Source organism: Perognathus longimembris, chromosome 17 (assembly GCF_023159225.1).
Source record: "Perognathus longimembris pacificus isolate PPM17 chromosome 17, ASM2315922v1, whole genome shotgun sequence".
In the NCBI taxonomy this organism is placed as follows: Eukaryota; Metazoa; Chordata; class Mammalia; order Rodentia; family Heteromyidae; genus Perognathus; species Perognathus longimembris.
This window is the reverse complement of record NC_063177.1, coordinates 33,206,182-33,223,021: the sequence shown is the minus strand read 5'-3', so window position 1 is coordinate 33,223,021 and position 16,840 is coordinate 33,206,182. Positions and strand designations below refer to the sequence as shown.

Genomic DNA, 16,840 nt, shown 5'->3' with positions numbered 1-16,840 from the left:
TTGGCTGGAGGAATTTACAGGAAACACTTGCATCAGACTAAAGCTCTAAAGGAAGCTGCAACTTTAATGGGGGTGAGTGGGGGAAAATCCTGACTATATGAAAAGACCTACGAGGAATCTTTTCTGTGCACATTCCAGGTGCAGAGAATTCCCTGGGATTTTGTAATCATGGGCCTTCCTTCATGACTAAGACTGAGGTGGTAATTTACCTGCCCTCTATGATCAGAAAAAATCTCCTGAGCAAGAAATTAAAGTGGCTGCAGACTACTAGTGCTCCTAGAGCACAGAAGCAACCCTAAATCATCAGGCTCCCCAGCTTTCCCAGACTTTATCATGAGTGCATAATCTAGTATCAAACACACACAAAACCTACCATAGGCAAGTATCGGCAGAAACAGACTAAGAATGACAAACACTTCAAGCAGTAGAACTGCCCAAAATAAAATCGTATATGAATCATTTGAGAGGAAAAAAAATTACTGAAAAATAAGCAAAGGTATATTAAAAAACAGTTAAAAGATTAGGCCTGATTCAAAATGGAGAAATGGAAGATAATATTCAAAAATGGCTGGACCTAATCATCTGTCCTCACAGATACCCGGAGGTGTGCTTTACTAACTCTCTAGGCAGTTCTCAAATCAGTCAAGTTCACAATCAAGATTAATCTTCACATCAACCTCAAATCAGAAACAGGAAATAAAAATGACATAAAAACTTAAATATGAAAGTGATTATCAATAGTTACCACCTCTCTACAGACATTAAATTCTAGTTATTAAACATAGTGTAAGTATTACCAATAATTCCATGCTAATAAATTTAATAACCAAGCCGGAAGCTGGTGGCTCATTTCAGTAATCCTAGCTACTCAGGAGGCAGATCTGAGGATCATAGTTCAAGGCCAGCTGGAGCAGTAAAGTATGTGAGACTCTTACCTCCAACTAACCACTCGAAAATCCGAAGTGGTGCTGTGGCTCCAAGCGGTAGAATACTTGCCTTGAGCAAAAGAACTCTCAGGGACAGTGCCCCCTTTCAAGCCCTACAACAACCCCCCCCACCTGCAAAAAACCCACCCAAAACAAAACAAACAAAACCCAGGATGAAATGGCAAGGCAAAATTTACTTCTGCAGAAGGATGTGCCATGAGCCAAAAATCGGCCAAGCAGGTAGACTGCTCACTATTTATCCTTAAGGTAGGCCCTGCCCATCTACGCAAATTGGCTGAGCTCAGGTTCACAATCTGAGACTGTCTGGAAAGGGTTAAAACATTTTTACATAAGGAGACATTAGAAGATTTGAAGTAAGATTAGCAGTACACAAGCAATCTCAAAAACTACCCACTTCCTCTACTATTTCTTCAACAATCTGAGGTATGCCTTGATATGTGGACACATAAAGAAAAACCACTTGTAAAGACAGGTACCTGAAGAAATCTGTATTAGTTAAAATTTTATTTTTAAAATTTGTATGTTTCCAGAAAGAAAGCCTCAGGCTAGGTATGGTGGCTTAAGCTTATAATCCTAGGTACTTGAGAAATGAAATTGGGAGAATCATGGCCTGAGGGCAGCTCCAGCAAATAGTTGGTGAGACCCAATCTTGACCAATTAAAAAGCTGGGCTCAAAGTTATATCAACATATACAAATAACACATTATGATCAGGTAGGTTTTTTCTAGTGTAACTTTTTTTTTTTTTTTTGGCCAGTCCTGGGCCTTGGACTCAGGGCCTGAGCACTGTCCCTGGCTTCTTCCCGCTCAAGGCTAGCACTCTGCCACTGAGCCACAGCGCCTCTTCTGGCCGTTTTCTGTATATGTGGTGCTGGGGAATCGAACCTAGGGCCTCGTGTATCCGAAGCAGGCACTCTTGCCACTAGGCTATATCCCCAGCCCCTCTAGTGTAACTTTTGAAAATTAAAAATTGGCCTTATTAACAGAATAAAGACCCTGCATCTCAAATAAAGCAAAAAAGTATGTGACAAGGTCCAACCTTCGTTCTTTACAAAAACTCAGCAAGACAGCAAAGGAAACTTGTCACATGATAAATTGTATTAAGAAAAAATCATAGGGGCTGGGGATATGGCCTAGTGGCAAGAGTGCCTGCCTCATATACATGAGGCCCTGGGTTCGATTCCCCAGCACCACATATAAAGAAAATGGCCAGAAGTGGCACTGTGGCTCAAGTGGCAGAGTGCTAGCCTTGAGCAAAAAGAAGCCAGGGACAGTGCTCAGGCCCTGAGTCCAAGGCCCAGGACTGGCAAAAAAGAAAAAAAAGAAAAAAAGAAAAAAATCATAAAGCCAACATACTGAGGCGAAAGGTTAGATACAAAGAGTACATGTACTTTTTTTCCCCCAAGAAGACAGAGTCTCATTATGTAGCTGAGGATAGCTACAATCTTCCTGCCTTAGTCTCCCCAGTACAATTACAGGTGTGCACCACAATACTGGCTTGCTTTTGCCACTTTTACTCAATACTGCACTATATTAGAGACAAGGCAAGAAAAAAAATATAGTTTCATTCCAGGAAGCATGATGGTTTATGTAGAAAATTTGTTTTGGCTTGGCCCCCCCAATGTAACAACAAAAAATGTGTGTGTGTGTGCACCTGTGCCTGTGTACGCGCACATGCATATACATATCTGTGCTCTCTACTACCAGGGCTTGAACTCAGGCACTTGTGCTCTAGCTCAGCATTTTTGACCATGGTTAGCATTCTACCACTTGGCCACATCTCCAGTCCTTTTTTGTTGATTAACTGGAGACTTTCAGACTTTCCTGCCTGGGATGGCTTTGAACCTCAATCTTTAGATGCCAGGAAGGTTAGGATTACATGTGTGAAGCACTGGTGCCTGACACCATTAAAAGAAAAAAAAGTATCAAATTGTACACTTTAAATACACATCATTAGGGCTGGAGGCCTGGCTCAGCAGGTACAATGTCTGCCTGAGTTCAAACCCCAGTACTACTGGGCAATGGTGGCTCATGCCTGAAATCTTAGCCATTTAGAAGGCTGAGATTTGAGGATGTCCTTGCATAGGCAGCTTTAGCAGGAAAGCCCAGGAGATTCTTATCTCCGATTAACTACAAAAAAGCTGGGAGGGGAGCTGTGGCTCAAGTGATAAGAGTACCAGCCTTGAGCAAGGACAGCACCCTAGCCCTGAGTTCAAGCCTCAGGACTGACTGGCACAAAAACCAGTACTGCCAAAAAAAAAAAAAAAATACAGTATATTACTTTTTCTTTTTGCGTTTCCTGGAGCTTAAACTCAGGGGCTGGACATGTCCCTGAATCTGTGTTCAAGGCTAGCACTCTACCAATTGAGCTACAGTGCAACTTGTGGCTTTTTCTGTTTATGTGGTACTGAGAAATTGAACCCAGGGCGTCATGCATGCTAGGCAAGTACTCTACCACTAAGCTGTATTCCCAGCCCACTATATTACTTTAACAAATCAGTTTTAGAAACTAATTCCTGGTCAAATTATTAACCAATTGACAGTAAAGATGTTTTCAGATATGCCAAATCCCTCAAAAACTTAGCTCCTATATTCTTGTTTTCTCAAGAAATTAATGTACTTCAATGCACATAAAAGTAACCAGGAAAAGGAATATGGCTGATTTAGGAACCGCATGATCTAACACAAGTCAGAGGTAAGGAGAATTTCTATGGCCATGGTAGACAAAGAGAGGTCCCATCATTATAGCTGGATAGCAGGCTTAGAAGGCACAGAGACTAATAGGAATCTTTGATCCAAATTGTTTGTTAGCTTTTATTCTGGAAGGAAATTTAACATTTGACTTTGTTTTTTCATGCAGCTACTGGGGTTTGAACTCAGGGTCTTGCATTCTACAGCTGATGCTCTACCCCTCACATGTCAAGGATTTGTCTGAGCTGCCTTTTGTTCTTGTTGCCAGTCCTGGGGCATGGACTCAGGGCCTGAGCACTGTCCTTGGCTTCTTTTTGCTCAAGGCTTCTTTTTGCTCACTCTACCTCATGCGCTTCAGCACCACTTCTGGCTTTTTTCTATATATGTGGTGCTGAGGAATCAAACCCAGAGCTTCATGTATACGGGGCAAATACTCTACCACTATAGGCCATATTCCCAGCCCCTATCTGAGCTGTCTTTGAACCACAATCCTCAGATTTCTTGAGGTGCTAGGATTATAGATATGAGCCATCAGTGCCTGGCCCATTTGACATTTTAAGAATGCAGTCCATCCCCTTAAAAAGAAAAAGAGGACTATTTCTGTATTTACAGAAAAACTGAAAGTCAGTTCTCAAAATTGCTACTTCTGCTGGGTGCCCGTGGCTCATGCCTGTCATCTTAGCTTCTCAGAAGGCTGAGATCTAAGGATCACAGAGAGAAGCCAAACCGGGCAGAAAAGTCCCCATGATACTCTTATCTCCAATAACCTATTCAAAAAAGCTGGAAGAGCATGGCACTGTGGCTCAAGTGCTAAGTTCTAGCCTTGAGCACTAAGAGGCTCAGGGACAAGGCCCAAGCCCCGGGTTCAAGCCCCAGGACTGGCAAAACAAAGCAACTTCTATTAAGTTAGTAATGAACCAATATCAACACATTATTAACTAACATCTATACTTTATTCAAAGTTCCTTCATTTTCATTTACTTTTTTCATTCCAAGAGAACACATTACAGTTGTGGCAAGTCTACAAATGTAAGTTGTAATAAAGCTCCTCTTGCTTTTGATAACTTCTCAGGCTTTCCTGTTTTTTATAGCCTTGACAATTTGGAGTAGTGGTTATCTATACTGTTGATTGCTTCTTTTTCTGTATGCAGGTACTGAGGCTTGAATTCGGGGCCTGGTGCTCTTGCTTGGCTTTTTCCATTAAGGGTTGGAACCATACAACTTGAGCCACAAGTCTATTTCCAGTTTTTTTTTTTTTTTTGCTGGCTAATTAGAGATAAAGAGTCTCTCAGATTTATCTATTCAAGCTATCTTTGAACTATGATCCTGGGATCTCAGCCTCCCAAGTAGCTGATTAGTCAGCCACTAATTGAGATTTGTGTGGTATTTCGCTATCAAGATTGAGGTGGTCTCAGGGAGGGACATGACAGGTTTTACTTGGATCTAGTTCATGTGGTCTTTGATGTTTCTATTGTACTCTTCATCCTCTTCTGTGTACTCTTTGTAAGGACGTAACCAAGAGCAGCCCACATTTGAGGAGATACCATAGCTACACGATTTAGGGTTCTTTTCCACAGATGTCACCTTCCTGGAAATTCAAGTTTCAACCTGGGGTTGTGGTTTTCTCATTAGATTGAGGCATGTCCTAAGCTGAGTACATAACTGATGCTGTGTCATTTTCAGGGTATCAAATTCAGAGACATGATGGCTGCCTCTACCTGTCTTAAGTGGTGCTAATTTTGATGACTGGATCTAGGCATTATCTGATGTCTTTACTGCACAGTATTTTAAGCTATTTATGGACCTAGACCACACAAAAATCCCAATCATGAAAGTTTTACTCCACATTTAGCTTCAAGTGAGGATTCTTACATGCTTATTACTTTCTAGTCCAATATTCCCAATATTCATTAGTGAGCAATCTTTTTTCCCTTCTTTTTGTCAGTCCCGAGGCTTAAACTCAGGGCCTGGGCACTGTCCCTGAGCTGCTTCTGCTCAAGGCTGGCAATCTTACTAGTACGCAGTGAGCAATTGTAAGCAATGGCAGTGTGACAATCTTAAAAAACAAACACAGCAATTTTCTCTAATTTACCATCCATAATCATATTGACTCAACAATGACATTCACATTTCTTCATCCCCATCCAGGATCACATACTGTATTTATCATTTTAGTGTCCTTTAACATGGGAGATTATTTCTTGAAGAATGCACTCCTCCTTTCAATAGGTAGTTTTTTTAAATTCCCAAATTCTTCTGACATTTCCTGATTAGTTTGAACTTATGTAGTTCTGTAACACTGTACAGTGATACCATGTCCACAGAATACGGTATCCAGAGGCACAAGATGCCTATGTCTCCCATTAGTGATGTTAATTTTGGTCACTCAAAGTCTAGTCTGGGTCTTATTCTCTCCTTGCAACTAATAAGCAATCTTGGGGATGTAACTAAAACACAGAAACTGAAATCTCATTCACTACTAATTTATGTAATAACTCTTGCCAAATCAAACAAATGATGGATGCACAAATGATTTCCCACAACTCCAGCAATATTCCAGTCAGCAAAAAATCCTGTTCTTCCTTTTACTTATCTACCCATCTACTCATTATCAGTCATATACTCCTGCTTTCCCCCTCCCCCAATGACTTGTGACTCATACCACCCTTATTTCAATGCTCAGAGTTGGCTGGTAGAATCCCCTTGTACTGGTTTCTAAGTCCTTTGGGCATGCCCTCATTTATTTTTGAGTACTTCCTTACTTTCTGACATATTTTACACATTTCCAGGCTCAACCACAGTACTCCAGCCTCATATTTCTTCTCCAAGGAAGTTTAGTTCTTTTAGAGGAGATGGTATTAAAATCCCAAGATAATATCAGTGTTCAGAGTAGTATGCTTTTGTTCCCCTCTTTTTTGTCCCCTTTTTAAAGAGTGGTTTTAGTCAGATCTTTTTCTCCAGTTCTTTGAATGCAGGAGTTTGCCCCTTTATCTGCATATATAGCAATTTTTATCTTTTTGGTGTGGGGAATCAAATTCAGGACCTTGTCCATGTTGAACACATACTCTACCATCGACCTATAACACTACCATATTTCTTTCATTGCACTTCAGGTTAACAAATTTTCCATAAATGATGGCATAGAAAAATTCACCCAAATGTTCTTATGGTATTTGTATAGTTTTGTTTTAAAGTTTCATACCCATTTGAAGTTTATTCTTATGTATGGTATGAGTATTTTTAGTATCATTCTTTCCCCAAATGGCTATCTAGTTGTGGCAATATTCTTTATTGAAGGCCTGGCCATCTTTACCTTTTACTTGAAATTTCACTTGTGAAACTTCACAAGTACTAGTTTTCTGCATGTAGTCATGTCCATTTCTGGACTCTACCCTACAGTTGTGTGTCACTTGGTGATAGAGACATGTTCTAAGAACTTTAATGCTAGGTAACTTTACTGTTGAGCAAACACAAGTATGCTTACACAAACTTTAAAGAGTACAGCTTACTACACACCTGGGCTATATTGTATAGCTTGTTCTTGTGCTAGAGTGGTCTTGCTAGATTGTTTTGTCAAGTAATTCGTGTTTTTTTTTTTTTTGCCAATCCTGGGGCTTGAACTCATGGCTTGAGCACTGTCTCTGGCTTCTTTTTGCTCAAGGCTAGCTCTACCACTTGAGCCACAGCACCACTTCTGACCTTTTCTGTTTATGTGGTGCTAAGGAATTGAACTCTGGGCTTCATGCATGCTCGGCAAGCATTCTACTGCTAAGCCACATTCCTAGCTCTTTCCCAGCAATTCTTGTCCACAATCAGCAAGTTCTTCAGCTGCTCTTACATACTCACTGTTCACTTTCACATTATGGCGATGTGTAATGAATGGTAATGAATAATTCTTAACCATTTAACCCACTCAGAATTAGCAGTCAACCTAACACTGTGTGAGCCTTTTCAACATCACAAACTACTTTGGCTACTGACTGTCATAGTGCCTAAGGATGTGCTTCAGTGTTATCTTCAGTACAGGTCATTACAAGTATTTCCAAGTCTGATAGAGGATCTTCTAAAATTTTAATCTCATTGCATCCTATAAAGGAGATTCTTTAATATTTTTATTTATTCCTGTTCTTCAAAACAATAGAACACAATACTATATCAAGTACAAGAGAGAATGATCTGATCAAGGAATGGAATAAACACAAGATGTAAGAGGCTGCTTGCCAGTATAAAAATGCTTTGCCTACCTACCTACCTACCTACCTACCTACCTACCTACCTACCTACCTATTTAGTTGGTTCTGGGCACTGACCTGAGTTTTTTTGCTCAATGCTAGTGCTTTAGTACTTGAGCCACAGGTCTATTTCTGGTTTCTTAAAAAAATTTTATTACTTTGTTTATGTGGTACTGAGGTACTTAACCCCAGGCCTCATGCATGCTAGGCAAGCACTCTACCACTAAGCCGCTTTCCTAGCCCCCTCTTCCAGCTTTTTTAGTGCTTAACTGGAGGCAAGTATTTCTGACTTTCTAGTTGGAGCTGGCTTTAAACTGCAATCCTCATATTTCAGCCTCCAGAGTAGCTAGAATTACAAGTGTGAATCAATTTACCTTTTAGAAACTGAGGCATATTTTTGAACGTGTATTAAAGACTTCTATTTACAATACTAGTGTTACATATTATTTAGATACGATTTCTAAGTTGCTATAGCAATGTCCATTGTATACTTTCCTAGTCAATTCCTCCTTTCCTTCCAGAGTTCTATCAGCTTTTGTACATAGAGGTTAAGAATTCCTTACCCAAAATGCTTTGGCAAAGAAGTATGTCAATTCTTCTAGATGTACATTTTCAAGTGTGACTACTGGACCTTATGATATTGAATATTCCTTATCTGAAATTCTTAAGTGTTTCAGATTCTGGAGTATTTGTGTGAATCAAGTCTACATACATAAAAACTCTTATGGACTTCATTTATTTCATACTTGAAGGCAAATGTATATTGTACATAAATATACAGGGTTTTTTGTTTTTTTAAGTCAGTTGTGGAGTTTGTGAACTCAGGGCCTAGGCACTGTCCCTGAGCTTTTTGCTCAAGGCTAGCACTCTCCTGCTTTGAGCCAGAGTGCCACTTTCAGTTTTGTTGGTTAATTGGAGATAAGAGTTTCATGGACTTTCTTGCCTGGGCTGGCTTTGAAGCATGATCCTCAGATCTCAGCCTTCTGAGTAGCTAAGATTATAGGCTTGAGCAGACAGTGCCCAGAATACAGAATGTTTTTAATACCTTTTTTGAGACAAGTTTCACCATATAGCTCAGTTCAGCCTTAAACTTGTGATCCTCCTGAGTGCTGCGATGATAGGTGTCCAGCATTATGCTCATTTTACCTGTTTTTTTTTTCATTTCTTTATTGTCAAAGTGATGTACAGAGGGGTTACAGTTTCAAACGTAAGGTAGTAAGTACATTTCTTATCTAACTTGTTACCTCTTCCCTGTTTCCCCTGCCTCCCGCCTCCCCTTTATCTGTTTTGACTGCAGCCTGTCATGAGGTCAGGTGTAGAATTTTCTATTTCACTCAAGGTTAGTGCTCTACTACTTGAATCACAATTCCTCTTTCAGCTTGTTGCTGGTTAATTGGGCCTGGGATGGCTTCAAACCATAAGCTTCAGATCTCCTGAGTAGCTAAGATTACATGTATGTGCTAGGATTACATGCGTGTGACACCAGTACTTGCCCCTGAATTTCTTTATCTAGTTATTTATTAATTCATTCATTCTGCCAGTCCTGAGTCTTGAGCTGTAGGCCTGGGCACTGTACATGAGCTTCTTTTGCTCAAGGCTAGTATCCTACCACTTGAGCTACAGCACTACTTCCAGTTTTCTGGTGGTTAATTGGAAGTAAGAGTCTCAGGCACTTTCTTGCAGAGCCTGGCTTTGAACTATGACCCTCAGATTTCAGCCTCCTGAGAAGCTTAGGATTACAGCCAGCGTGAGCCATCAGCACCTGGTTTCCTGCTTTGTTTTTAATAAAATAAGGCAGCCTAGGATGGTGTCAAATTCATTATTTTCCTTCCTCAGCCTCCTGACTGCTGGGATTAGACATGTATCACCATGGTTGGCTGGTTTACAAATTAAGAACAGTAAGAGATTAACCATGATAATAAAATAGAACAATGGTATCAACATGCTGTAAAATGTTATATGAATGAGTTCTCACAAAACATACTATACTATAAAAAAGAAGGCTATTTTATGACATGTCAGTGAGGTGTGATGAGGCTTTAGGCTACCATGTAAGGGTAATCCAACACAAGCATTCCTGGACAAACTGAAGACAGACAGCTACTAAGTAATGGGTAGGTATACAGTGTGGATAAGCTGGACAAAAAACTGACTCAGTCCAGAATGAGAGGCATGGGATAAATATGTTTTCTCAAACCTAACATTTGAATGTTATGTGTGAGATCACAAAGTTGAAAACAGGAATTAAGAAAATCTTTTATGCCTAGACTTAAAGGTAGGGAGCTATTTAGTTCTTGTTGGCCCCGTACCAGGACGAAAGCACAGTCAGGCTACTTAAAAATATAAATTCCTACCTTTTGGTGTCCAGTTTCTTTATTTTTAATTCACATGTACATACATTCTAATTTAGTCAATTAACATCTAAAGCTCTCTTTCCCAGTCCTCTCTACCCTCTTGGGGTCAAATTTCTGGTTCTGTTATGACTTCAGATTCAACAACTACTTTGGTCTCATTTTCCCTCTTTTCTAAATAAGGAAAATATAACTTACCACACAGGAAGGATGTATGATAAAATAAAATAGTTCACATGAATGGACTTTCAGTTCTTCAGAAGAAAGGTATGAGTCCTTAAGTATGAACCTGAAAAGCTAATTAAAAATAAGATGACTTTGTCAAAATTATATATGAATCACATAGTAGCCTACAGGATCTTTAAGGTCATTATTAAAGGTAATCATTTAAAAAAGGAAGTTGATAACAGCGATCTTTTGAGGGAGGGGAGGAAGCTGTATCAGGGCTTCATGCATGCTAAGCACATACAGGTACATATACCTTGAGCCCAAATCAACTATCAATTTTAGCACAAATAACAATTCAAATTAAACAGGTTATTCAGCCTCATGCTGATTTGATACAATCTAAAAACATCTACATAAAATGCTGACATTCTCTTGGTGTTTTTTAAAAAATTTGGTGCTGGGGATGAAAATCACAATTTTGTATATGCTAGGCAAGCACTCTATTACTGAACTACATTCCTAGTATATTTATGTTTTAAAATACTAGCTAGGTATGGTGCCTCACACCTATAATCCTAGCTATATGGGAAGCAGAGATGGGGAGGATGGCAGCCTAAGGCCACCCAGGCTATAAGTACATGAGACCGCATTTCAACCAAGTAAAACACAAATGTGGTGGTGTACACCTGTCATCTCAGCTACCTGTGAAGTAAAATTAGGTCTAGGCCAGCATAGGCATAAAGGCAAGGCCCTATTAGAAAAACAGTGAAGCAAAAAGGGAGTATAAGCATAAAAAGCATGGCTCAAACATCTGTCTAGTAAGTGCAAGGCTTGTGTATACATATCCAGCTGGTTTGCTCAAAAGATATGCAATCACTGATCAATAATAACTACAGGATATTAATTAAAATAAGTTAGCCACATACATGTATACAAGGAGAATATTGGGTACATAACAATAGTGGATTTAAGGGCTAAAATAATATACAATATTATTCAAAACTTATTGAGCAGTACATTAAAATCATAATACTAGATACACAAAAGGTTATACTTACTGTGCTTGCCCTACAACTAGATTGCAAATTGGGGCCAAATAATTAGGTTACAAGGCTTTAATAGACTAGTGACTATTACATGTAACGAGTTACAGTAAGAATATGAATTCATACAGTAAGAAAGGAGAAAAGAACATTTGGGGAAGATATCAACATCTATACAGCAGTTCATTTTATATGGCAGCCATTACTATCTGAGTGGAGGTTTACAGAAACCTCAGGAGGGAAGCAGGGCTGGTTCTTATTCCACATTTTAGATAAGGAAAACAAAGCTCTGATATTTGACAATTTCAGTAAGGCCAAAGGTCAGAGGTGTCACGTTCAGAGCTGGAACCCAACTAGTTTGCCAACTTTGTCCCAGACCTTACTTCTACTTGAGTAATTCTAAATTACTGATACTCAAGTGAGAACTAGAAGGGAACCTAAAAATCTCCCGGGGCTGGGAATATGGGCTAGTGGCAAAGTGCTCGCCTCATATACATGAAGCCCTGGGTTAGATTCCTCAGCACCACATATATAGAAAAAGCCAGAAGTGGCACTGTGGCTCAAGTGGTAGAGTGCTATTGTTGAGCAAAAAGAAGCCAGGGACAGTGCTCAGGCCCTGAGTTCAAGCCCCAGGACTGGCAAAGAACAAAACAAAACGAACAAAAACCTCCCAATAAAGTGTCTCCTTAACTCTGGGACATACATTAAAAAGAATCTGAGCATAGTGTAGAACTACTAAATGTCAATCTCCAGGAAAGAAGAATTTTTAGCTAAAGCCTCCTCCAAGTCCAGTCATTTGCTAAGTTTAGAAAATACTGCTGTACACCTGTATGTCCAATTTGGGAAATGTGGCTATTTAAACTGACATCAAATAAAGGAAAGACAGTAAAAAAACAACTGAGTATGCCACCAGCTACATTTTAAGTATTCAAAAGCAACACATGGGTAGTGGCTACTATCGGGCCAGCACATATAGAGGACACTTCCTACACTGTAAAAAGTTCTACTGGGGGCTGGAAATATGGCCTAGTGGTTGAGTGGTTGCCTTGCATGCATGAAGCCCTGGGTTCGATTCCTCAGTACCACACATATAGAAAAAGCCACAAGTGGTGCTGTGGCTCAAGTGGTAGCGGGCTAGCCTTGAGCAAAAAGAAGCCAGGGACAGTGCTCAGGCCCTAAGTCCAAGCCCCAGAACTGGCAAAAAAAAAAAAAAAGTTCTACTGGACAATGCTGAATCATGATCAACCCTTTAACTATGATGAGAAAGCTGAGGTATAAATGCCATATAGCTAGCTACTGGTGTCTATCTCTCTCCACATACTCCGTTTGTTTAAATGAGCTACTGCTTTTTCACTTTTTCTTGTGTCTTCCAAGCAAATCAAGAGAAACTATAAATCTAATTATGTGTGGGAGGAGATAATTTAAAAAGACAAAAAGATGGGGTGGAGGAGGGTTCATGCCTCCAATCCCACCCACAAGGCAAGCAAACATGGGTCTGAAGCCACCTAGTGCTAAGGACATAGTTTAAGTGGTAGAATGCCTTCCTAGGAAGCAAAATGCCATGAGTTCATAATGCTAACACACACACACACACACACACACACACACACACAGAGTTTATGAAAAAAAAAAAAGACCTAAAACATGTACCTTTTATACAAAATCAAAAGATGTGTGGAACAGGAATATCCAAGTGTTGGAAGACTAAATCCATTCTCTTCTACTGTCCTGTTTTCATCTTTCATGTATTTGAAATCCTGAGACTAACGATACATATTGTCTTACTTTGAATTTAAAGTGTAAAAGGCTAGATCTTACATAGCAAGTCTCTTAAAGCTGGTTTTCTTTTCTTTTTTCCTTTGCTAGACCTAGGGCTTGGCCTACGGGCCTGAGCACTGTCCCTGGCTTCTTTTTGCTCAAGGCTAGCACTCTACCACTTGAGCCACAGCACCACTTGTGGCTTTTTCTATATATGTGGTGCTGAGGACTCAAATCCAGGGCTTCATGTATGCAAGGCAAGCACTCTACCACTAGGGCATACTCCCAGCCCCATTTTCTAACTTTAAAATGTGGTCCTTTAACTTACTGAGTAGTCCTGGCTTCTAGTAATTTAGTAGCTGACCTAAGTTTAAGATGTATGATATTAATATGTTTTCACTTATAAACTACAATTTTTACCTTTTTGGTTGGTGGTGGAGTCAGTACTGGGCTTCACTGCAGGGCCTGGGTGGTGACCTGGAGCTCTTTTGCTCAAGGTTAGCACTTTATCACTTGAGCCAAATCTCAGCTTCTGGGTTTTTTTTACTTTAATCTTAGACTTTTCCTGCATGGATCCTTAAGATCTCAGCCTACTTATGCCAAGCTCCCAGATATCTTTTTTTTTTTAACACTACAGTATATTTTAAAACACAATATGTTTCATTTTAATTTTCAAAATAATTAGGACATTAGAAAGGAGTATCTGAATATTTAGAAAGGCTATATGAGGTATACACATAACCAGCCATAAAATATACAGTAATGTCCTCTTTAAAAATAAAACCAGTTGTTCCTGTCTAGTATGTTTAGAATGCAAATGTTTCCAAAGTCATTCAACTTAAGTCATGACAGTTGAGATTTAAAGTTGGCAGGAAGTTAACTTGGAACTCCCTATTAATTAAACTTTTAAGACACCATTATATATAGTTCCATTCATTTTTTTCACATCCTATGTTAAATTCTAGTGACTAGATTTAGATAAAATAGTCAAAGCTTTCAAAGTTAAAAACTGGATAGTTAAAAGCCATGACACACGGGGCTGGGAATATGGCCTAGTGGCAAGAGTGCTTGCCTCCTATACATGAAGCCCTGGGTTCAATTCCCCAGCACCCACATATATAGAAAATGGCCAGAAGTGGCACTGTGACTCAAGTGGCAGAGTGCCAGCCTTGAGCAAAAAGAAGCCAAGGACAGTGCTCAGGCCCTGAGCTCATGGCCCAGGACTGGCCAAAAAAAAGCCATGACACAACATAAGACTATGAATACTTATTTAAGATAGTCTACCATAATTTGCAAGGTATCCACAGCTTTGAGTATGGGTTTCTATGTAAGTAGAAGCAACTTGTTATTCGGAGATGGTGGTGCAAGAAAAAAAAAAAAGAGCAATTTTTCTTTCTAAATAAATACTCTTTGGTGTTGAGGTAAATGAAAGAAAAGTAACAGTTTAAACACACAAGAACAAAGCAACAGTCCTAAGAGGAGGACAAAAAAATGTGCTCTCCAAAATTTTAAACAGATACTGGGTATTTAAAGTAAAATTTACTAGTTGGCTTTGAGGCCAGATGTATTGTTTTGACTCCCAGTATACCATATTAGGTAAAGAAAAACACGTGTCTCTAGCATTCTTATTCCATTTGGTGCACCAACTGAAGGGTAACATTAATTAGAAAAACAGACTGGCAATATGTATTTAAAAACTACCAAGTAATAAATATACATATTAATTTAGAGAGGATTAAAAGTACAGCAACCTCTGCAAAAATGTTAAGAGCATGGCATAAAGCTAAAAAAAAAAAGAGCTTAAAAATAAAGAAAATGTAAAAAGCAGTTGGGAAAAAGGGGCCTTTGAAGGGAAGTGCCGTTTACAAGGAATGTAAGTCAAAATACTGGGGAATACGAATTCTGATTATCCTTTTCAACCAGGAGCTGGTTCTATACTATCCCCACAAGGCAACTTTAGGCATCCTTAGGATTCCAAATTTCTGATTTCATAAAAGTGAGAGAAAAAAGCCACATCTAAATCCCCCAGTATCTGGCAAAAAGGGAACAGTATCAAACCATTTTCACACAAGCACTTGAAACTGCCGGGCCCAAAGTTTCCCTCAAAGTCCTTCCCCCTTCCTCCACTTCCCTGCTGTTCTTTCCTGGCACACAAAATACAGGCCAATGAGCAGTGGGTGGGTGAAGAGGATGTGAGAAAAAAAAAATTGAGAAGTAAAAGAAAAAAAAAAAAGGAGCAACTTAACCAGGACATGAATGAAGACTTTTCAGGGTCTAATAAGGGGAGGCAAACGATACTTAAAAGAGACTACGGGGAAGACGGAAGGGGCTTTCCAGCCCAGGAGCGAGCGCAGGGCTGGGCCGGGGGGTCGGGGGTGGGTGGGAGGAAGAGGCCGGGCTACCTACCCCTTGTCAGGAGCTGCAGAGGGGGGGACGGCTGCTTTGGGGGTGACCTCTAATGTCTCTTCCGACTCTGAAACGTTAGGATTTTTTGTTTGTTTGTTTTTTTATTTCACCAACGAGAAGCGCCACGGTCCTAGGGCGGCCCACCGACGTGGAAAGCCTGGAGCACCGGCTGCGGCCCTTGGCGGCGGCCGTCCCCACACCCCTCCCTCCCACACGTGCCCACCCCGCCCCCTTTCGTATTTCCACCTCCACGTGCAAACGTCTCGCGGCCCCACTCCCCCCCCGCCGCCCCCGAACCCGGGAGCAGCTTCCCCGAGCCCAGCACCGCCACGACGCCCCCTGTCCCCCCCCCTCCCCATACGCCCCGGGAAGCCGGGACGCTGCTCTCCCACCCGAGGCGGCTAAAAAAGGAAAAGTCACGGATTCAACCTTTCTTCCTCGGGCAGAGCGGGGGCGGGGAGGGGGCGCGGAGAAAGAACTTTCTTCTCCATTTTTTTTTTCTTTACACCCCCCTCACCTCAGAGAGTGAAGAGAAAGAACCCCGACGAGTGTGGGACTGAGGGGGAGGGGAACCCCTGAACGTTTAACGGCCGGCAGGGGGAGGGGAGCTCCGGAGGTGGAGGGGGGCGTGGGAGGGAGAAGCGGACCTGGGAGCTGGGGGGGTAAGGGGGGGTCAGGGAGCTGCGGGGGGTGGTTCCTGGGGGTCGGGGAGCTGCAGGCGTCCCCCACCCCCCCAAACACAACCTGGCACACAAAGCGGCTGCCGCGCTCGGCTCTCACCAGATCCTTTGTGTTTTCCATCAGGGCCTCATGGGTAGGGGTTGTCCGTGCTCCCCGAGCCCGCGGCGCCCCCTCCCAGAGCCGGGGACCAGTCACCTCTCCCCCGGACTGCGGCGACTACAGGGGGGTCCCCCCCCGGGTTGGGCCCAGACCGGTGGCGGCTGCGGCAGCCCCCGGATTTCCCCCCCTTCAACTCGGGTGGCCCCAGGATATCAACAACATTAGCATAGCCCTCCCTCCCCAGCGCGCCTGCGCCGTGACCCGCGCCCCGATTGGCCCACTTCCCCACATACCCTCCTCTAGCTTCTCCAGCGTGGGACCCTCGGCAGGCTCCGTACTCTACGGACCGTACCAAGACGAAGGGAGGAAGAGGTAACGAGAGCTTGTGTCAAGTTTGGCGGTGATAAAGTCAGGAGAAACGAAGATTTTCCTTTCAGTCACCTCTCGTCAGTCCTCAAGTCGTTC

At 41.5% G+C, this 16,840-nt stretch overlaps 1 protein-coding gene across 15 annotated transcripts in view; it reads right to left on the bottom strand.

Annotated features, from left to right (window-relative positions):
• Positions 1–16,800, bottom strand: part of Mbtd1 (mbt domain containing 1) — a 61,022-nt gene extending 44,222 nt beyond the window's left edge. For 3 of the 15 annotated variants that reach the window (XM_048366540.1, XM_048366541.1, XM_048366543.1), the window contains exons 1-2: positions 16,376–16,655; positions 10,419–10,517 (exon numbers count right to left, since the gene is read on the bottom strand). In XM_048366540.1, coding sequence (XP_048222497.1) covers positions 10,419–10,517; positions 16,376–16,396 — 120 coding nt within the window. In that variant the 5' untranslated portion in view covers positions 16,397–16,655. The other 12 variants (XM_048366547.1, XM_048366552.1, XM_048366546.1 and 9 more) reach the window with 8 other exon arrangements.
• Positions 16,801–16,840: the final 40 nt, after the last annotated feature.